General features: G+C 45.1%; 2 protein-coding genes across 3 annotated transcripts in view; both read right to left on the minus strand.

Annotated features, from left to right (window-relative positions):
- LOC110516074 (structural maintenance of chromosomes protein 2) overlaps positions 1 to 16,226 on the minus strand; it is a 45,410-nt gene extending 29,184 nt beyond the window's left edge. For both annotated transcript variants that reach the window (XM_036972891.1, XM_036972892.1), the window contains exons 1-12: positions 15,881 to 16,226; positions 15,525 to 15,674; positions 13,301 to 13,423; positions 12,058 to 12,096; positions 11,530 to 11,640; positions 10,642 to 10,686; positions 10,033 to 10,134; positions 7,560 to 7,691; positions 7,069 to 7,218; positions 6,367 to 6,600; positions 5,778 to 5,937; positions 1,567 to 1,684 (exon numbers count right to left, since the gene is read on the minus strand). In XM_036972891.1, coding sequence (XP_036828786.1) covers positions 1,567 to 1,684; positions 5,778 to 5,937; positions 6,367 to 6,600; positions 7,069 to 7,218; positions 7,560 to 7,691; positions 10,033 to 10,134; positions 10,642 to 10,686; positions 11,530 to 11,640; positions 12,058 to 12,096; positions 13,301 to 13,423; positions 15,525 to 15,674; positions 15,881 to 16,048 — 1,532 coding nt within the window. In that variant the 5' untranslated portion in view covers positions 16,049 to 16,226. The remainder of the gene's footprint in view (positions 1 to 1,566; positions 1,685 to 5,777; positions 5,938 to 6,366; positions 6,601 to 7,068; positions 7,219 to 7,559; positions 7,692 to 10,032; positions 10,135 to 10,641; positions 10,687 to 11,529; positions 11,641 to 12,057; positions 12,097 to 13,300; positions 13,424 to 15,524; positions 15,675 to 15,880) is intronic.
- A 3,684-nt stretch (positions 16,227 to 19,910) lies between these two features.
- On the minus strand, positions 19,911 to 21,953 carry LOC118947865 (exocyst complex component 1-like). Its single transcript, XM_036972930.1, has 3 exons — positions 21,723 to 21,953; positions 20,793 to 21,007; positions 19,911 to 20,398 (listed from the first exon to the last, which is right to left on the minus strand). The coding sequence occupies exons 1-3, from the start codon at positions 21,841 to 21,843 to the stop codon at positions 20,132 to 20,134; spliced, it is 603 nt and encodes a 200-aa protein (XP_036828825.1). The 5' UTR covers positions 21,844 to 21,953; the 3' UTR covers positions 19,911 to 20,131.
- Between the last annotated feature and the right edge of the window lie 547 nt (positions 21,954 to 22,500).

Here is a 22,500-nt window from a genome sequence, read left to right on the forward strand (position 1 = left end):
ACAGAGACACGTCACTGTTATCAGGTTAGCTAGGAGACACTATGAGGGAGACAGAGACACATCACTGACTGTTACCAGGTTAGCTAGGAGACACTATGAGGGAGACAGAGACACTGACTGTTACCAGGTTAGCTAGGAGACACTATGAGGGAGACAGAGACACTGACTGTTATCAGGTTAGCTAGGAGACACTATGAGGGAGACAGAGACACTGACTGTTACCAGGTTAGCTAGGAGACACTATGAGGGAGACAGAGACACTGACTGTTATCAGGTTAGCTAGGAGACACTATGAGGGGGACAGAGACACTGACTGTTATCAGGTTAGCTAGGAGACACTATGAAGGAGACAGAGACACTGACTGTTACCAGGTTAGCTAGGAGACACTATGAGGGAGACAGAGACACTGACTGTTACCAGGTTAGCTAGGAGACACTATGAGGGAGACAGAGACACTGACTGTTACCAGGTTAGCTAGGAGACACTATGAGGGAGACAGAGACACTGACTGTTATCAGGTTAGCTAGGAGACACTATGAGGGAGACAGAGACACTGACTGTTATCAGGTTAGCTAGGAGACACTATGAGGGAGACAGAGACACTGACTGTTACCAGGTTAGCTAGGAGACACTATGAGGGAGACAGAGACACTGACTGTTATCAGGTTAGCTAGGAGACACTATGAGGGAGACAGAGACACTGACTGTTACCAGGTTAGCTAGGAGACACTATGAGGGAGACAGAGACACTGACTGTTACCAGGTTAGCTAGGAGACACTATGAGGGAGACAGAGACACTGACTGTTATCAGGTTAGCTAGGAGACACTATGAGGGAGACAGAGACACTGACTGTTATCAGGTTAGCTAGGAGACACTATGAGGGAGACAGAGACAGATAGACAAACAAATTAAATCAAAATCCCTGCGCTCGTCTTTCCCTTCTAGCACTGATGTTGCTGATAGTCGGTATATTTTGTCTTCAATAAAGTAGCTATGACTGAGATGTGGTTGTCCCACCTAGCGATCTGAAGATCCATAACGTCTCTCTGGATAAGAGTCTGCTAAATGACTCCCTACTGTAAGTCTCTCTGGATAAGAGTCTGCTAAATGACTCCCTACTGTCACTTTGCTGAGGTTGAAAGCCACAGGGGAGGAGAGGAGCACACAGAGGTTGAACAGGAGAGGAGCACACGGAGGTTGAACAGGAGAGGAGAGGAGCACACGGAGGTTGAACAGGAGAGGAGAGGAGCACACGGAGGTTGAACAGGAGAGGAGCACACGGAGGTTGAACAGGAGAGGAGAGGAGCACACGGAGGTTGAACAGGAGAGGAGAGGAGCACACAGAGGTTGAACAGGAGAGGAGCACACGGAGGTTGAACAGGAGAGGAGAGGAGCACACGGAGGTTGAACAGGAGAGGAGAGGAGCACACAGAGGTTGAACAGGAGAGGAGCACACGGAGGTTGAACAGGAGAGGAGAGGAGCACACGGAGGTTGAACAGGAGAGGAGAGGAGCACACGGAGGTGTCGTCTCTCTGAGCTGGGTGACCCCACACACGGCGTACCTGTAGTCGAAGCGTAGGTTCGGGAAGCGGGACATCAGACTCTCGTAGGTATTTCTGAGGGTGGTGACCTCACGGTTCAACTGTCTCTTCCTGTCGAGAAGACCCTCCTCCTTCCCATCTGATAAACAACACATCAGACGTCAACACCAGGCTCAACAATTTATCAACCCCAGACTCAACATTTAATCCTTAATTATTGTTGTGAAAGCGTGTAGCAGGTTTCTCCTCCTCCTCTACCTTGGTACTGTAGTTTCCCCATATCAGCCTCTAGTTCCTCCTCCTCCTCTACCTTGGTACTGTAGTTTCCCCATATCAGCCTCTAGTTCCTCCTCCCTCCTCCTCTACCTTGGTACTGTAGTTTCCCCATATCAGCCTCTAGTTCCTCCTCCTCCTCCTCTACCTTGGTACTGTAGTTTCTCCATATCAGCCTCTAGTTCCTCCTCCTCCTCCTCCTCTACCTTGGTACTGTAGTTTCCCCATGTCAGCCTCTAGTTCCTCCCTCCTCTACCTTGGTACTGTAGTTTCCCCATATCAGCCTCTAGTTTCTCCTCCTCCTCTACCTTGGTACTGTAGTTTCCCCATATCAGCCTCTAGTTCCTCCTCCCTCCTCCTCTACCTTGGTACTGTAGTTTCCCCATATCAGCCTCTAGTTCCTCCTCCTCCTCCTCTACCTTGGTACTGTAGTTTCTCCATATCAGCCTCTAGTTCCTCCTCCTCTACCTTGGTACTGTAGTTTCCCCATATCAGCCTCTAGTTCCTCCCTCCTCTACCTTGGTACTGTAGTTTCCCCATATCAGCCTCTAGTTCCTCCACCTCCTCCTCTACCTTGGTACTGTAGTTTCCCCATATCAGCCTCTAGTTCCTCCTCCTCCTCCTCTACCTTGGTACTGTAGTTTCCCCATATCAGCTTCTAGTTCCTCCTCCTCCTCCTCCTCTACCTTGGTACTGTAGTTTCTCCATATCAGCCTCTAGTTCCTCCCTCCTCTACCTTGGTACTGTAGTTTCCCCATATCAGTCTCTAGTTCCTCCTCCTCTACCTTGGTACTGTAGTTTCCCCATATCAGCCTCTAGTTCCTCCTCCTCTACCTTGGTACTGTAGTTTCTCCATATCAGCCTCTAGTTCCTCCTCCCTCCTCCTCCTCTACCTTGGTACTGCAGTTTCCCCATATCAGCCTCTAGTTCCTCCTCCTCTACCTTGGTACTGTAGTTTCCCCATATCGGCCTCTAGTTCCTTCTCCTCTACCTTGGTACTGTAGTTTCCCCATATCAGCCTCTAGTTCCTCCCTCCTCCTCCTCCTCTACCTTGGTACTGTAGTTTCCCCATATCAGCCTCTAGTTCCTCCTCCTCCTCTACCTTGGTACTGTAGTTTCCCCATATCAGCCTCTAGTTCCTCCTCCTCCTCTACCTTGGTACTGTAGTTTCCCCATATCAGCCTCTAGTTCCTCCTCCTCCTCTACCTTGGTACTGTAGTTTCCCCATATCAGCCTCTAGTTCCTCCTCCTCTACCTTGGTACTGTAGTTTCTCCATATCAGCCTCTAGTTCCTCCTCCTCTACCTTGGTACTGCAGTTTCCCCATATCAGCCTCTAGTTCCTCCTCCTCTACCTTGGTACTGTAGTTTCCCCATATCAGCCTCTAGTTCCTCCTCCTCTACCTTGGTACTGTAGTTTCCCCATATCAGCCTCTAGTTCCTCCTCCTCTACCTTGGTACTGTAGTTTCCCCATATCAGCCTCTAGTTCCTCCTCCTCCTCCTCTACCTTGGTACTGTAGTTTCCCCATATCAGCCTCTAGTTCCTCCTCCTCCTCTACCTTCATACTGTAGTTTCTCCATATCAGCCTCTAGTTCCTCCTCCTCTACCTTGGTACTGTAGTTTCCCCATATCAGCCTCTAGTTCCTCCTCCTCTACCTTGGTACTGTAGTTTCTCCATATCAGCCTCTAGTTCCTCCTCCTCTACCTTGGTACTGTAGTTTCCCCATATCAGCCTCTAGTTCCTCCTCCTCTACCTTGGTACTGTAGTTTCCCCATATCAGCCTCTAGTTCCTCCTCCTCCTCTACCTTGGTACTGTAGTTTCTCCATATCAGCCTCTAGTTCCTCCTCCTCTACCTTGTTACTGTAGTTTCCCCATATCAGCCTCTAGTTTCTCCTCCTCCTCCTCTACCTTGGTACTGTAGTTTCCCCATAACAGCCTCTAGTTCCTCCTCCTCTACCTTGGTACTGTAGTTTCTCCATATCAGCCTCTAGTTTCTCCTCCTCCTCCTCTACCTTGGTGCTGTAGTTTCCCCATATCAGCCTCTAGTTCCTCCTCCTCTACCTTGGTACTGTAGTTTCCCCATATCAGCCTCTAGTTCCTCCCACCTCTACCTTGGTACTGTAGTTTCCCCATGTCAGCCTCTAGTTCCTCCCTCCTCTACCTTGGTACTGTAGTTTCCCCATGTCAGCCTCTAGTTCCTCCCTCCTCTACCTTGGTACTGTAGTTTCCCCATATCAGCCTCTAGTTCCTCCTCCTCTACCTTGGTACTGTAGTTTCTCCATATCAGCCTCTAGTTCCTCCTCCTCTACCTTGGTACTGTAGTTTCCCCATATCAGCCTCTAGTTCCTGCTCCTCCTCCTCTACCTTGGTACTGTAGTTTCCCCATGTCAGCCTCTAGTTCCTCCCTCCTCTACCTTGGTACTGTAGTTTCCCCATGTCAGCCTCTAGTTCCTCCCTCCTCTACCTTGGTACTGTAGTTTCCCCATGTCAGCCTCTAGTTCCTCCCTCCTCTACCTTGGTACTGTAGTTTCCCCATGTCAGCCTCTAGTTCCTCCTCCTCTACCTTGGTACTGTAGTTTCCCCATATCAGCCTCTAGTTCCTCCTCCTCTACCTTGGTACTGTAGTTTCCCCATATCAGCCTCTAGTTCCTCCCACCTCTACCTTGGTACTGTAGTTTCCCCATGTCAGCCTCTAGTTCCTCCCTCCTCTACCTTGGTACTGTAGTTTCCCCATGTCAGCCTCTAGTTCCTCCCTCCTCTACCTTGGTACTGTAGTTTCCCCATGTCAGCCTCTAGTTCCTCCCTCCTCTACCTTGGTACTGTAGTTTCCCCATGTCAGCCTCTAGTTCCTCCCTCCTCTACCTTGGTACTGTAGTTTCCCCATGTCAGCCTCTAGTTCCTCCCTCCTCTACATTGGTACTGTAGTTTCCCCATGTCAGCCTCTAGTTCCTCCTCCTCTACCTTGGTACTGTAGTTTCCCCATGTCAGCCTCTAGTTCCTCCCTCCTCTACCTTGGTACTGTAGTTTCCCCATGTCAGCCTCTAGTTCCTCCCTCCTCTACCTTGGTACTGTAGTTTCCCCATGTCAGCCTCTAGTTCCTCCCTCCTCTACCTTGGTACTGTAGTTTCCCCATGTCAGCCTCTAGTTCCTCCTCCTCTACCTTGGTACTGTAGTTTCCCCATATCAGCCTCTAGTTCCTGCTCCTCCTCCTCTACCTTGGTACTGTAGTTTCCCCATATCAGCCTCTAGTTCCTCCTCCTCCTCCTCTACATTGGTACTGTAGTTTCCCCATATCAGCCTCTAGTTCCTCCTCCTCCTCTACATTGGTACTGTAGTTTCCCCATGTCAGCCTCTAGTTCCTCCTCCTCTACCTTGGTACTGTAGTTTCCCCATGTCAGCCTCTAGTTCCTCCCTCCTCTACCTTGGTACTGTAGTTTCCCCATGTCAGCCTCTAGTTCCTCCCTCCTCTACCTTGGTACTGTAGTTTCCCCATGTCAGCCTCTAGTTCCTCCTCCTCTACCTTGGTACTGTAGTTTCTCCATATCAGCCTCTAGTTCCTCCTCCTCTACCTTGGTACTGTAGTTTCCCCATGTCAGCCTCTAGTTCCTCCTCCTCTACCTTGGTACTGTAGTTTCTCCATATCATCCTCTAGTTCCTCCTCCTCTACCTTGGTACTGTAGTTTCCCCATATCAGCCTCTAGTTCCTGCTCCTCCTCCTCTACCTTGGTACTGTAGTTTCCCCATATCAGCCTCTAGTTCCTCCTCCTCCTCCTCCTCCTCTACCTTGGTACTGTAGTTTCCCCATATCAGCCTCTAGTTTCTCCTCCTCCTCTACCTTGGTACTGTAGTTTCCCCATATCAGCCTCTAGTTCCTCCTCCTCCTCCTCCTCCTCTACCTTGGTACTGTAGTTTCCCCATATCAGCCTCTAGTTCCTCCTCCTCCTCCTCCTCCTCTACCTTGGTACTGTAGTTTCCCCATATCAGCCTCTAGTTTCTCCTTGTTCTTCTTGACAGTGTTGAAGGCCTCCTGGTCTTTCTGGTAACCAGAGTCCATCTTCTTCACCTCCGTCTGCTTGGCCTTCAACTCCTGCTGGGCATGTTTCAGCTTCATCTGGGCCTGGGGAGAAGAACCGACAGGGAGAGAATGAATACTTGAAGAGACACTCATCCAACACAGCAGGAAAAAATAATAATAATAATTCACAACTCTTTTATTGAGGTAATCATTCTCATGGAGTTTGCATTCTTTGAAGGTCGTAGGTCAGAGGTCATCGTCACCTGTTGGGCCTGTGTCAGCTTGACTCATATCCTTCCTCCAAATCAATCAATTCTCCGTTTCAAATATGTTTTATTACAAAATCAATCAATTCTCTGTTTCAAATATGTTTCATTGCAAATCAATCAATTCTCTGTTTCAAATCAATCAACTCTCATATATATATATATAAAATATTATGACTCAATCCATTCTCACCTGTTTGGCCTGTGTCAGCTTGACTCATATCCTTCCTTTCTCATATAATATTATGAATCAATCCATTCTCACCTGTTTGGCCTCAGTGTCAGCTTTACTAATGTCATTTTTGCAGGTCATCATCTGTCCGGCGAGCGTGGCCTCTTCTCCGTCCTCATTGGTGGAAAGGCCTGCGGACACAGCCTTGAAGTGACACTGTGCTGCCTCTAGGGCGGCGCTATCCTTCTGACCTTCCTCCTGTAGGGCAGACAGCTTCTCTGCTACCTTGGACACCTCCGCTTCCTTAACCACTAGTATCTTCTTATCCTGGGGGGGGGGAACACGGAGAGAGAGGAGAGAGAGGAGAGAGGAGGGAGAGGAGAGGAGGGGAGAGAGAGGGAGAGAGAGGGAGAGAGAGGGAGAGAGAGGGAGAGGGAGAGAGAGGGAGGGAGAGAGAGGGAGAGAGAGGGAGAGGGAGGGAGAGAGAGGGAGGGAGAGGGAGGGAGGGAGGGGGAGGGAGGGAGAGAGAGGGAGAGAGAGAGAGGGAGAGAGAGGGAGGGAGAGGGAGGGAGAGGGAGGGAGAGGGAGGGAGGGAGAGGGAGGGAGGGAGAGAGAGAGAGAGGGAGGGAGGGAGAGAGAGGGAGAGAGAGGGAGAGAGAGAGGGAGAGAGAGGGAAGAGAGAGGAGAGAGGGGAGAGAGAGAGAGACATTGGTTTTAGTTAGTCATACTTCAGGCTGTCTGCTCATCTTCCTCTCTCTCACACACCACCACCCCGTTTATCCTCTCTCCTCTCACCTCCGCCATGCTCTTCACCAGTTCCTTCCTCTTCTTGGTCTCCTCTGCCAGGTTCTGTTTCTTCATGTCCACAGCACTCTGGGCTTTAGCATGGACCCGCTGGACCTCAGACAGAGTCTCCTCTAACCCCTTCAGCACTCCACCAACCTCCTGTAGGACAGGAGACAGACAGGCAGACATCAGGACACCCCCCCGACAGACGCCAGGACACCCGACAGAACATAGTCAAATATAATAACCTCCGAGCTAAATGTTTGAAATGTATCTGTCCGCGACCAAAGAGCTCATTCAATGAGATTCAACAGCTGCAGATAGAAACGTGTTGCATAGATCTGCCACTATCATTCATTCACATTAGAGAAGTGGTGTCCATCTGCATTACATAACAGATAACATCTGCATGTTATCTGCAACATGTTGTTTTTTTTGTCTCCCTAAAGCTCCCAGAATGGATGAATAAAGTTGTATTGAATTGAATAGCATTCCATTACTTGGTCTCTCTTCTCCTGCAGTTCCTGTATCTGGGCGGAGAGTTCCTGGACCTTGTGTTCGTTGTCTGCCATGTTGGCCTGCAGCTGAGTGATGGAGTCCTGCATCACCTTCAGGTCCTCCGCTGACTTCACCTGAGATTTAAAATCAACAACAGATCCATTAAAACTTCACCTGAGATTTAAAATCAACAACAGATCCATAAAAACTTCACCTGAGATTTAAAATCAACAACAGATCCATTAAACTTCACCTGAGATTTAAAATCAACAACAGATCCATTAAACTTCACCTGAGATTTAAAATCAACAACAGATCCATTAAACTTCACCTGAGATTTAAAATCAACAACAGATCCATTAAAACTTCACCTGAGATTTAAAATCAACAACAGATCCATTAAAACTTCACCTGAGATTTAAAATCAACAACAGATCCATTAAAACTTCACCTGAGATTTAAAATCAACAACAGATCCATTAAAACTTCACCTGAGATTTAAAATCAACAACAGATCCATTAAAACTTCACCTGAGATTTAAAATCAACAACAGATCCATTAAAACTTCACCTGAGATTTAAAATCAACAACAGATCCATAAAAACTTCACCTGAGATTTAAAATCAACAACAGATCCATTAAAACTTCACCTGAGATTTAAAATCAACAACAGATCCATTAAAACTTCACCTGAGATTTAAAATCAACAACAGATCCATTAAACTTCACCTGAGATTTAAAATCAACAACAGATCCATTAAAACTTCACCTGAGATTTAAAATCAACAACAGATCCATTAAAACTTCACCTGAGATTTAAAATCAACAACAGATCCATTAAAACTTCACCTGTAAACCCAAATCACATTCAATTCTATTCACTTTGACATGACAAGACACCACGACAACATGACAAGACACCACGACAACATGACAAGACACCACAACAACATGACAAGACACCACAACAACATGACAAGACACCACGACATGACAAGACACCACAACAACATGACAAGACACCACGACAACAAGACACCACGACAACAAGACAAGACACCACAACACGACAACATGACAAGACACCACAACAACATGACAAGACACCACGACAACATGACAAGACACCACGACAACATGACAAGACACCACGACAAAACATGACAAGACACCACAACATGACAAGACACCACAGCAACAAGACACCACAACAACAAGACACCACAACAACATGACACCACAACAACATGACACCACAACAACATGACACCACAACAACAAGACACCACAGCAACATGACACCACAGCAACAAGACACCGCAGCAACAAGACACCACAGCAACAAGACACCACAGCAACAAGACACCACAACAACAAGACACCACAGCAACAAGACACCACAACAAGACACCACAGCAACAAGACACCACAGCAACAAGACACCACAACAACAAGACACCACAACAACATGACACCACAACAACATGACACCACAACAACATGACACCACAACAAGACACCACAGCAACATGACACCACAGCAACAAGACACCACAGCAACAAGACACCACAGCAACAAGACACCACAACAACAAGACACCACAACAACAAGACACCACAGCAACAAGACACCACAACAACAAGACACCACAGCAACAAGACACCACAACAACAAGACACCACAACAACATGACACCACAACAAGACACCTCGACAACATGACAAGACACCACAACAACATGACAAGACACCACAACAACATGACAAGACACCACAACAACATGACAAGACACCACAACAACATGACAAGACACCACAACAACATGACAAGACAACACAACAACATGACAAGACAACAAGACAACATGACAAGACACCACAACACCAGGACAACATGACAAGACACCACAACACCATGACAAGACACCACAACACCATGACAAGACACCACAACAACAAGACACCACGACAACATGACAAGACACCACAACATGACAAGACACCACAACAACATGACAAGACACCACAACACCATGACACCACAACACCAGGACAACATGACAAGACACCACAACAACATGACAAGACACCACAACAACACGACACCACAACACCAGGACAACATGACAAGACACCACAACAACATGACAAGACACCACGACAACATAAGACACCACGACAAGACACCACGACAACACGACAAGACACCACGACAACACGACAAGACACCACAACAAGACAACACGACACCACAACAACACAAGACACCACGACAACATGACAAGACACCACAACAACATGACAAGATACCACGACACCATGACAAGACACCACAACACCATGACAAGACACCACAACACCATGACAAGACACCACAACACCATGACAAGACACCACAACACCATGACAAGACACCACAACACCATGACAAGACACCACGCGGTCTATGTGTGTGTGTGTGTGTGTGTGTGTACCTTGGTCTCCTCAGCGCAGACAAACAGCCAGGCCACGTACAGACGACTCAGGTGTTCTATCTCCCTCATCAACTTCTGGTACTCCAGGTATGAAGAACGCTCCTACAGGAGGACAGGGGGACGGAGAGAGGACAGAGACATGACAGAGGGGCGGAGAGAGGACAGAGGGGCGGAGAGAGGACAGAGGGGCGGAGAGAGGAAGACAGAAAGAATAAAGATGGTTAATGAAAGGGGAGTCATTTACATAGGAGTCATTTACATAGGAGTCATTTACATAGGAGTCATTTAGCAGACGCTCTTATCCAGAACCACTCACTCTACTGACATGCCTACATTATTAATTCCTATTGGTCTCCTGTGGGAAACGAACCCACAGCCCCTGGCATTTCAAGTGCCCTACGCTCTACCAACTGAGTCACTCTGGATGGACGGAGGGGACAGGAAGGAGCGTGCAGTAAACATCCTCGGGGGGGGGGGGGGGGGGGGGGGGGGTGTTAATTCCAGGGTCACACTCATCAGGGGACAAACGGATAGAAAAGGTCTTGGTGTTGAACTGAAGTGATGATTTCATGCTCCTAAAAACACATCTTATAAAACGGGATGTCCTACCTCCTTTAGCTTCTGCATGGTAGGAGTGATCTCTTCATCCAGGATCTGAACACAAACACACACAAGTTCGTCAAATGACACCAATATCCAAGGCACCATTGTTGATAGAAGGAGCTACGTCCATTTCTCCAATCCTGGGGATCCCCAGCACTAACACACTAGACACAACTAAAGACCTGATGAAGAGTGGAACCTAGACTCAACTAAAGGCCTGATGAAGAGTAGAACCTAGATTCAACTAAAGGCCTGATGAAGAGTGGAACCTAGATTCAACTAAAGGCCTGATGAAGAGTGGAACCTAGATTCAACTAAAGATGCGATGAAGAGTTGATTAGTTGAACCTAGATTCAACTAAAGGCCTGATGAAGAGTTGAACCTAGACTCAACTAAAGGCCTGATGAAGAGTTGAACCTAGACTCAACTAAAGGCCTGATGAAGAGTGGAACCTAGATTCAATTAAAGGCCTGATGAAGAGTTGAACCTAGACTCAACTAAAGGCCTGATGAAGAGTAGAACCTAGATTCAACTAAAGGCCTGATGAAGAGTTGAACCTAGATTCAACTAAAGGCCTGATGAAGAGTGGAACCTAGATTCAACTAAAGGCCTGATGAAGAGTAGAACCTAGATTCAACTAAAGGCCTGATGAAGAGTGGAACCTAGATTCAACTAAAGGCCTGATGAAGAGTGGAACCTAGATTCAACTAAAGGCCTGATGAAGAGTGGAACCTAGATTCAACTAAAGGCCTGATGAAGAGTTGATTAGTTGAACCTAGATTCAACTTAGTCTTCTAGAGAGAAAAAACAAACTCCGCCCCTTTGGGTCCCAGGACAGGAAACAGAGCTACGTCATCACAGATGATCACAGAAGATGGAAGATGGCTGCCGCACCGTCTGGATTTCTTTCAGTTTGGCTTCTTTCTTCTCAATGGTTTTCTGGGCGCTGATCTTCTTACACTCGTACATCCTGGTTCCTGCTGCCTCCTCTATCATGGCTAGGATCTACGGAGGAGAGAGAGGAGGGTCAGAGTGGTACATCCTGGTTCCTGCTGCCTCCTCTATCATGGCTAGGATCTACGGAGGAGAGAGAGGAGGGTCAGAGTGGTACATCCTGGTTCCTGCTGCCTCCTCTATCATGGCTAGGATCTACGGAGGAGAGAGAGGAGGGTGAGAGAGGTACATCCTGGTTCCTGCTGCCTCCTCTATCATGGCTAGGATCTACGGAGGAGAGAGAGGAGGGTCAGAGTGGTACATCCTGGTTCCTGCTGCCTCCTCTATCTTGGCTAGGATCTACGGAGGAGAGAGAGGAGGGTTATAGAAGAGATGTAGAGAGGAGGGCAAAGGAGTATTTGTGTGTCGTTCCCCAGGAAGCGTGTGTGTGTGTGTGTGTGTGTGTGTGTGTGTGTATATAGGACTTACCTCAGGCGGTTTCATGTTCAGAACCTTGGTGATTCTCCCCTGAAATATTGTAAAAGAGAAATATATAAAAATAAATATTCAAGTTATTTATAAAACGTGTAGTACCACAGAACGATGTCACTCAGACCTACAAACATAGAGGGCCGCTCGTCAACTCTACAAACATAGAGGGCCGCTCGTCAACTCTACAAACATAGAGGGCCGCTCGTCAACTCTACAAACATAGAGGGCCGCTCGTCAACTCTACAAACATAGAGGGCCGCTCGTCAACTCTACAAACATAGAGGGCCGCTCGTCAACTCTACAAACATAGAGGGCCGCTCGTCAACTCTACAAACATAGAGGGCCGCTCGTCAACTCTACAAACATAGAGGGCCGCTCGTCAACTCTACAAACATAGAGGGCCGCTCGTCAACTCTACAAACATAGAGGGCCGCTCGTCAACTCTACAAACATAGAGGGCCGCTCGTCAACTCTACAAACATAGAGGGCCGCTCGTCAACTCTACAAACATAGAGGGCCGCTCGTCAACTCTACAAACATAGAGGGCCGCTCGTCAACTCTACAAACATAGAGGCTGCTCGTCAACTCTATAAATATAGAGGCTGCTCGTCAACTCTATAAATATAGAGGCTGCTCGTCAACTCTATAAATAGAGGCTGCTCGTCAACTCTATAAATATAGAGGCTGCTCGTCAACTCTATAAATATAGAGGCTGCTCGTCAACTCTATAAATATAGAGGCTGCTCGTCAACTCTATAAATATAGAGGCTGCTCATCAACTCTATAAATATAGAGGCTGCTCATCAACTCTATAAATATAGAGGCTGCTCATCAACTCTATAAATATAGAGGCTGCTCATCAACTCTATAAATATAGAGGCTGCTCATCAACTCTATAAATATAGAGGCTAGTCATCAACTCTATAAATATAGAGGCTGCTCATCAACTCTATAAATATAGAGGTTGCTTATCAACTCTATAAATAGAGAGGCTGCTTATCAACTCTATAAATAGAGAGGCTGCTTATCAACTCTATAAATAGAGAGGCTGCTTATCAACTCTATAAATAGAGAGGCTGCTTATCAACAAGTGGAACAACATTCAGCGGTGTGTTCACTAGAAACCAAAAACAGAACCCGAATTTGTCCAATAGAATCTCTTCTTCGTTGCAAAAAAACGATTTGCTACAGTGTGCGACTAATGAACCCCAGGCTCCTCGAGGTGTTGAAAAAAACCTACCTGCATGATGAGGAAGTGGGGGTTGTTAACGTTGAGTCCTACAGAGCAGAACAGATCCTGTACCCTGGTGTTGTTGGCATTCACCCCGTTGATCAGGTACTTGTTCCTACCACCTATCACCACCTGGGATCGGAGACGGATACAGAGGAGTGAGCATCCACTCCATCATAGTAACATTTTAAGAGAGTGTCCTCTACAGTAAAGCAGCAGTTTGATTGGCTAATAACAGCTACTATCATAGTAAAGGCATGTTTGAATAGCTAATAATACTAATAATACTGCCTGTTCAGTAGTTAGATGTCAACATCAGTGTAGTGATTGTGAAAAAAACAGGAGACATCATCATAAAAAGCATTACTAGTTTTTTTTTTTTACTTTACTAAGTCAGTTAAGAACAAATTCTTATTTTCAATGACGGCCTAGGAACAGTGGGGTTAACTGCCTGTTCAGGAGCAGAACGACAGATTTGTACCTTGTCAGCTCAGGGGTTTGAACTTGCAACCTTTCGGTTACCAGTCCAACACTAACCACTAGGCTACCCTGTCGCCCCAGTTCGAGCAGCTAGTAACAATACATCTGAGAAATCACGTCAGTGGACAGTTAGTGTAGTGATTATGGGAAAGGGAACAGTCCTTGTTGGGACTATTTTCAGACCTAACGCAGTAGCTACCATCTCTGCCATAAAAGGTTAAAATCAGACCACTTGACAGAAGTTGTAGTTAACTAGTAGAATCCCTTAGTTTGGACTAGTAGTATCCCTCAGTTTGGACTAGTAGTATCCCTCAGTTTGGACTAGCAGCATCCCTCAGTTTGGACTAGCAGTATCCCTCAGTTTGGACTAGTAGTATCCCTCAGTTTGGGACTAGCAGCATCCCTCAGTTTGGACTAGCAGCATCCCTCAGTTTGGACTAGCAGCATCCCTCAGTTTGGACTAGCAGCATCCCTCAGTTTGGACTAGCAGCATCCCTCAGTTTGGACTAGCAGCATCCCTCAGTTTGGACTAGCAGCATCCCTCAGTTTGGACTAGCAGCATCCCTCAGTTTGGACTAGCAGTATCCCTCAGTTTGGACTAGCAGTATCCCTCAGTTTGGACTAGCAGCATCCCTCAGTTTGGACTAGCAGCATCCCTCAGTTTGGACTAGCAGCATCCCTCAGTTTGGACTAGCAGCATCCCTCAGTTTGGACTAGCAGCATCCCTCAGTTTGGACTAGCAGCATCGCTCAGTTTGGACTAGCAGTATCCCTCAGTTTGGACTAGCAGTATCCCTCAGTTTGGACTAGCAGTATCCCTCAGTTTGGACTAGCAGTATCCCTCAGTTTGGACTAGTAGTATCCCTCAGTTTGGACTAGCAGCATCCCTCAGTTTGGACTAGTAGTATCCCTCAGTTTGGACTAGCAGTATCCCTCAGTTTGGACTAGCAGTATCCCTCAGTTTGGACTAGCAGTATCCCTCAGTTTGGACTAGCAGTATCCCTCAGTTTGGACTAGCAGCATCCCTCAGTTTGGACTAGCAGCATCCCTCAGTTTGGACTAGCAGCATCCCTCAGTTTGGACTAGCAGCATCCCTCAGTTTGGACTAGCAGCATCCCTCAGTTTGGACTAGCAGTATCCCTCAGTTTGGACTAGCAGTATCCCTCAGTTTGGACTAGCAGTATCCCTCAGTTTGGACTAGCAGTATCCCTCAGTTTGGACTAGCAGTATCCCTCAGTTTGGACTAGCAGTATCCCTCAGTTTGGACTAGCAGTATCCCTCAGTTTGGACTAGCAGTATCCCTCAGTTTGGACTAGCAGTATCCCTCAGTTTGGACTAGTAGTATCCCTCAGTTTGGACTAGCAGTATCCCTCAGTTTGGACTAGCAGTATCCCTCAGTTTGGACTAGCAGTATCCCTCAGTTTGGACTAGCAGTATCCCTCAGTTTGGACTAGCAGTATCCCTCAGTTTGGACTAGCAGTATCCCTCAGTTTGGACTAGCAGTATCCCTCAGTTTGGACTAGCAGTATCCCTCAGTTTGGACTAGCAGTATCCCTCAGTTTGGACTAGTAGTATCCCTCAGTTTGGACTAGCAGTATCCCTCAGTTTGGACTAGCAGTATCCCTCAGTTTGGACTAGCAGTATCCCTCAGTTTGGACTAGCAGCATCCCTCAGTTTGGAACTTTATTTATATAATTCAAGATCATTACTCTTCCCACAAACAGGAAATAGAGACAAGAGGAGAACAACGGTACCTGTCTTGTGACCGTGATCTCGTCGTGGGTCTCGAATCCAAGCGGACTCTGACTCTTGTTTGCGTTGTCGAAAGTTATGGACACGGTGGCTTTGGTGATACCGGCCTGACCGTTCTTGTACACCAAATCCTGGAGATTGGCCGCTCGCACCTGGAAAGATAAGTTCAGATCAGACGGAAGTAACGTTACAGATCAATAGCTTCTCTACTAACGTTACTGTGACCCTCGATTGAACGTAAGGCACCGTAAGCTAACGTTAACTGGCTAACACAACAAGCTAACTTCAAGGAAATGTCTTTAGCTCACCTGATTAAAAACTAACTTTAATGCGAATTAAAGAATAAGTAGCATATTACCTGAGACAAGTTGGATATCCCCAGTAGAAAGCATATCGAGTCGAGAATGTTGGATTTTCCACTCCCGTTGAGTCCGGTAATAGCGTTGAAGAGCGGATCAAATCCGTTGATTTCCGTCCTCTGCGCGTAGGACTTGAACCCTTCTAAGATAATAGATTTGATGTGCATCTTTCCGTCGTCCTTTTTCCAAAGTAATCCTTTTTCGATATATCGTAATAACGTCTAAACAAACCACGATGTTATGCGGAGGAGCTGTTGTTATCAACAACAGAAACACTTCCCACTTTTCAAAATTTGGCGCCAGGCACGCTACCGTTCTCTGGTCCTGCGCATGCGCCTATCCGGAAAAATGTCGTTGGAAAACCTTTTCGAAACCATTTTAAATCTTGCCAATTTATTTGATACCTTTTTTAAAAATTCATTTATTTGAAGTGTTGTAATAATTGTAATAATGTGGCTGTAAATATTAAACAATGTGTTTGTTTCTTGTTGTTTTTAGATCAAGCAATTTGATCATAGAGTTTTTAAACCCAGAGGCGCAACATCGCGAAACAGACCAGGCAGGGGTTTGAGAAATCAATGAGAGAAGTGAAAGATTTTTCAATAGTTGTTCATTTTCTCGAAATCGACAGCCACTACCTAGATTAGAGCCAACGTCTTAAAGTAGTTGTGAACATGTTGTTACTACAACCTCGTGAAAGTCAAGGAGTGACGGTTTGCACATGCGCAATTTTGGCGGGAGACGACCGTTAGACCGGATGACGTGTTTCTGCGCATGAGCTTAGCTAGCAGGCGTCGCCATGACATCGCCTACAACTGTGATCGGGGATTTCTGTTGGAGAAGCACTTTCAGCCTATCTTTACACTATACTGTCTTTGATTTGGTCATCTTTATACTGTACTGTCTTTGATTTGGTCATCTTTACACTATACTGTCTTTGATTTGGTCATCTTTATACTGTACTGTCTTTGATTTGGTCATCTTTATACTATACTGACTTTGATTTGGTCATCTTTATACTGCACTGTCTTTGATATGGTCATCTTTATACTATACTGACTTTGATTTGGTCATCTTTATACTGTACTGTCTTTGATTTTGTCATCTTTATACTATACTGTCTTTGATTTGGTCATCTTTATACTGTACTGTCTTTGATTTTGTCATCTTTATACTATACTGTCTTTGATTTGGTCATCTTTATACTGTACTGTCTTTGATTTGGTCATCTTTATACTATACTGTCTTTGATTTGGTCATCTTTATACTGTACTGTCTTTGATTTGGTCATCTTTATACTGTACTGTCATTGATTTGGTCATCTTTATACTGTACTGTCTTTGATTTTGTCATCTTTATACTATACTGTCTTTGATTTGGTCATCTTTATACTGTACTGTCTTTGATTTGGTCATCTTTATACTATACTGTCTTTGATTTGGTCATCTTTATACTGTACTGTCTTTGATTTGGTCATCTTTATACTGTACTGTCTTTGATTTGGTCATCTTTATACTGTACTGTCATTGATTTGGTCATCTTTATACTATACTGTCTTTGATTTGGTCATCTTTATACTGTACTGTCTTTGATTTGGTCATCTTTATACTGTACTGTCATTGATTTGGTCATCTTTATACTGTACTGTCTTTGATTTGGTCATCTTTATACTGTACTGTCTTTGATTTGGTCATCTTTATACTGTACTGTCATTGATTTGGTCATCTTTATACTGTACTGTCTTTGATTTGGTCATCTTTATACTGTACTGTCATTGATTTGGTCATCTTTATACTGTACTGTCTTTGATTTGGTCATCTTTATACTGTACTGTCATTGATTTGGTCATCTTTATACTATACTGTCTTTGATTTGGTCATCTTTATACTGTACTGTCATTGATTTGGTCATCTTTATACTATACTGTCTTTGATTTGGTCATCTTTATACTGTACTGTCATTGATTTGGTCATCTTTATACTATACTGTCTTTGATTTGGTCATCTTTATACTGTACTGTCTTTGATTTGGTCATCTTTATACTGTACTGTCATTGATTTGGTCATCTTTATACTGTACTGTCATTGATTTGGTCATCTTTATACTGTACTGTCATTGATTTGGTCATCTTTATACTATACTGTCTTTGATTTGGTCATCTTTATACTGTACTGTCATTGATTTGGTCATCTTTATACTATACTGTCTTTGATTTGGTCATCTTTATACTGTACTGTCATTGATTTGGTCATCTTTATACTGTACTGTCATTGATTTGGTCATCTTTATACTGTACTGTCTTTGATTTGGTCATCTTTATACTGTACTGTCTTTGATTTGGTCATCTTTATACTGTACTGTCTTTGATTTGGTCATCTTTATACTGTACTGTCTTTGATTTGGTCATCTTTATACTGTACTGTCTTTGATTTGGTCATCTTTATACTGTACTGTCATTGATTTGGTCATCTTTATACTGTACTATCTTTGATTTGGTCATCTTTATACTGTACTGTCTTTGATTTGGTCATCTTTATACTGTACTGTCTTTGATTTGGTCATCTTTATACTGTACTGTCATTGATTTGGTCATCTTTATACTGTACTGTCTTTGATTTGGTCATCTTTATACTGTACTGTCATTGATTTGGTCATCTTTATACTATACTGCCTTTGATTTGGTCATCTTTATACTGTACTGTCTTTGATTTGGTCATCTTTATACTGTACTGTCTTTGATTTGGTCATCTTTATACTGTACTGTCTTTGATTTGGTCATCTTTATACTGTACTGTCTTTGATTTGGTCATCTTTATACTGTACTGTCTTTGATTTGGTCATCTTTATACTGTACTGTCATTGATTTGGTCATCTTTATACTGTACTGTCTTTGATTTGGTCATCTTTATACTGTACTGTCATTGATTTGGTCATCTTTATACTATACTGCCTTTGATTTGGTCATCTTTATACTGTACTGTCTTTGATTTGGTCATCTTTATACTGTACTGTCTTTGATTTGGTCATCTTTATACTATACTGTCTTTGATTTGGTCATCTTTATACTATACTGTCTTTGATTTGGCCATCTTTATACTATACTGTCTTTGATTTGGTCATCTTTATACTGTACTGTCATTGATTTGGTCATCTTTATACTATACTGTCTTTGATTTGGTCATCTTTATACTGTACTGTCTTTGATTTGGTCATCTTTATACTGTACTGTCATTGATTTGGTCATCTTTATACTATACTGTCTTTGATTTGGTCATCTTTATACTGTACTGTCTTTGATTTGGTCATCTTTATACTGTACTGTCATTGATTTGGTCATCTTTATACTATACTGTCTTTGATTTGGTCATCTTTATACTGTACTGTCTTTGATTTGGACATCTTTATACTAAACTGTCTTTGATTTGGACATCAAAAATAACCGCACGATGTCAGAGTTTGTTGATTTAGTTTTGCTGCTGCCATCTACGGAAGATTTCTGAAAGAGGAAAAATGATGAAAAACTTCTCAAACTGATGGCATGACAACGTAAGAAGACAAAAAGGGAACGTTGTTACATTTTAATTCAGATTATTAGCTTGAATCATTTCACATGCTTAGGGAACAGTGTTCAGAGCAAAAGATTTACAAGAACATGCAACACAGAGACTTAGAAACCTGGAAAGACAATCATTTTAAATAGTGTATTATCGATACAATGATAGAGCCTATGATTCACTCACACACACACACGGCAGGTAGCCTAGTGGTTAGAGGAGGCAGGTAGCCTAGTGGTTAGAGGAGGCAGGTAGTCTAGTGGTTAGAGGAGGCAGGTAGCCTAGTGGTTAGAGGAGGCAGGTAGTCTAGTGGTTAGAGGAGGCAGGTAGCCTGGTGGTTAGAGGAGGCAGGTAGTCTAGTGGTTAGAGGAGGCAGGTAGCCTAGTGGTTAGAGGAGGCAGGTAGCCTAGTGGTTAGAGCGTTGGACTAGTAACCCGAAAGGTTGCACAATTGAATCCCCGTAGCTGACAAGGTACAAATCTGTCATTCCGCCCCTGAACAAGGCAGTTAAACCCACTGTTCCTAGGCAGTCATTGAAAATAAGAATTTGTTCTTAATTGACTTTCCTAGTTAAATAATGGTAAAAAAAAAACACACACTCAGTCTCTCTAAAATGGTATAACTGTCTTCATTTTGCCGGACCCCAGGAAGAGTAACTGCTGTCTTGAGGATCCATAATAAATAGAAATATCACTCTCAGTCCAGAGGTACGGGGCACAAGGACAGACACACCAGGTTAGCGGCGTAGAAACATATCTGCATCAGCACCACACAGTCTCCTCTGTTCAAATATATGGACGACGGGCCGATGTAGGCCAGGTCATAGTTCACCAGAGTCAAAGGACGCCCGCAGTGCTTGTCGCTCAGGGCAACCAGGGCCCGCGCCATGCTGTACTTGGCGCCGCAGCTGAAGGCCGTCACCGACCTCACAGTGGAGAAGTGCATCAGGAAACACGGGTCGTCCTACAGGAGGGGGGCGGGGGAGGTGAGATCATCAAAGGGGGACGAGAGGGGGGGGGGGGGAGAGGTGAGGTCATCAAAGGGGAACGAGAGGGGGGGGGGAAGAGAGGTGAGGTCATCAAAGGGGGACGAGAGGGGGGTGGGGAGAGATGAGGTCATCAAAGGGGGGGAGAAGAGAGGTGAGATCATCAAAGGGGGACGAGAGGGGGGTGGGGAAAGAGGAGAGGTGAGGTCATCAAAGGGGGACGAGAAGAAGAATCCGACAGAGAGGGTGTGTTGTAATGGAACATCTGCTTGCCTTGCAGCGAGGACAGAATCACGGTGGCCCCTAGAGTCAACACTTAAATGTAAACAATGATGATATGTCAAAATCTGAGAATGATGATGTGTTCCTTACCACGTCGGGATCCCGCCCGTCCAGCAGGGTGAGGTCCTGGAGGAGCCAGACTTCTGTCCTCAGGTAGGAGTCCTCCAAGCAGGAACTCAGGCAAAACTGAGACTTGAGCTTCTTTTTTGATCCGGAATTCTGGGAATTCAGCAACTTGTTTGATCCAGAATAGAGTGATTTCTGAGATCTCACCACACACAGCTGCACCTCTTTGGTCTTGGTCACTGTGGACCAGAGGACAGCGATTATGTTTCGGGAAAGGAAAAGTCAAGCAGTTTTTTCTCAAATAAAACCAAAGTCGTTTTTTTTTCTCCCCCCAATAGGGGATAAAATGCATTGTTCCAAACGGGATGTCGTTTTCCCGAGGACAACGGATGTTATGCAGCAACGGAAATTCAATTAGCGAGAAGAAGTAACACTCCTCTATTTGGTGACGTTCACGGACTGAATCCACAGACAAACTATTCAAGCCTATTTTGACATATTTTACATAGCAGATGTCGTGTGTTATATGACCCTTTTAGTATCCTCATCAACAAGACTTCAATCAATCAATCAATCCATCATTAAAAATAACAAGTCGACCTAAAAAACAGATTGCACAGAAACATCGTCATCTCCGCGTCAGAGACCAAAGGAAAGTAAGAACGGAGAAAACAGAAGAAAAACCCAGAGGGGGGAAGAAGAAAAAAAAAACAGAACATCATTTTAGAAAGAGAATTGGTCCCACGTGGGAATTGAACCCACAACCCTGGCGATACAAGCATCGTGCTCTACCAACTGAGCCACACGGGACCGTCAACCCAGCAGTAAAAAGAAGAAAACGCACGGAAGCAGACAGAACGTTATTTAGAAAGAGAAATAGAAAAGCAAGATGGCAAGATGATTGAATAAATAAATGAACAGTAAAAGGAAACAGAAGATGCTGTTTTTTTTTACCGTAAACACAGAGAAAATGTCTTCCCGACGTTGCTTCATGTATCTCTATAAACTTCTGTAGTTTCTGTCCTTCAGGTCTAAACAACATCCTCTGCATCTCCTTCCTCAGTAGGGACGACATCTCCACACACAGGGATGGACAGGCTGGCACAGAGGAGGAGAGGAAGAACGCAACAGAGGAGGAGAGAGGGATACTTGGATAGAGGAGGAGAGAGGGATACTGGGATAGAGGAGGAGAGGAAGAAAGCAACAGAGGAGGAGAGAGGGATACTGGGATAGAGGAGGATAGAGGGATACTGGAATAGAGGAGGAGAGCAACAGAGGAGGAGAGAGGGATACTGGGATAGAGGGGGATACTGGGATAGAGGAGGAGAGAGGGATACTGGGATAGAGGAGGATAGAGGGATACTGGAATAGAGGAGGAGAGCAACAGAGGAGGAGAGAGGGATACTGGGATAGAGGGGGATACTGGGATAGAGGAGGAGAGAGGGATACTGGGATAGAGGAGGATAGAGGGATACTGGAATAGAGGAGGAGAGCAACAGAGGAGGAGAGAGGGATACTGGGATAGAGGAGGATAGAGGGATACTGGGATAGAGGAGGATAGAGGGATACTGGGATAGAGGAGGAGAGCAACAGAGGAGGAGAGAGGGATACTGGGATAGAGGAGGAGAGAAGGAGAGCAACAGAGTGGTTCAGGAGGAGAGCTACAGAGGAGGAGGAGAGGAAGAGAGAGGGATGGACACTGTGACAGAGGAGGAGAGAAGGAGAGCAACAG

This window comes from Oncorhynchus mykiss, unplaced genomic scaffold (genome assembly GCF_013265735.2).
Source record: "Oncorhynchus mykiss isolate Arlee unplaced genomic scaffold, USDA_OmykA_1.1 un_scaffold_212, whole genome shotgun sequence".
Classification (NCBI taxonomy): Eukaryota; Metazoa; Chordata; class Actinopteri; order Salmoniformes; family Salmonidae; genus Oncorhynchus; species Oncorhynchus mykiss.

Bases quoted from the DNA above. Each gene is read 5' to 3' on its own strand.
- LOC118947865 (XM_036972930.1), bottom strand. From the start codon at position 21,843: ATGTCGTCCCTACTGAGGAAGGAGATGCAGAGGATGTTGTTTAGACCT. The intron at 21,008-21,722 runs GTAAAAAAAAAC...TCTGGTCCACAG, and splicing joins ACATTTTCTCTGTGTTTACG to TGACCAAGACCAAAGAGGTG. The intron at 20,399-20,792 runs GTAAGGAACACA...CCCCTCCTGTAG, and splicing joins ACGGGCGGGATCCCGACGTG to GACGACCCGTGTTTCCTGAT.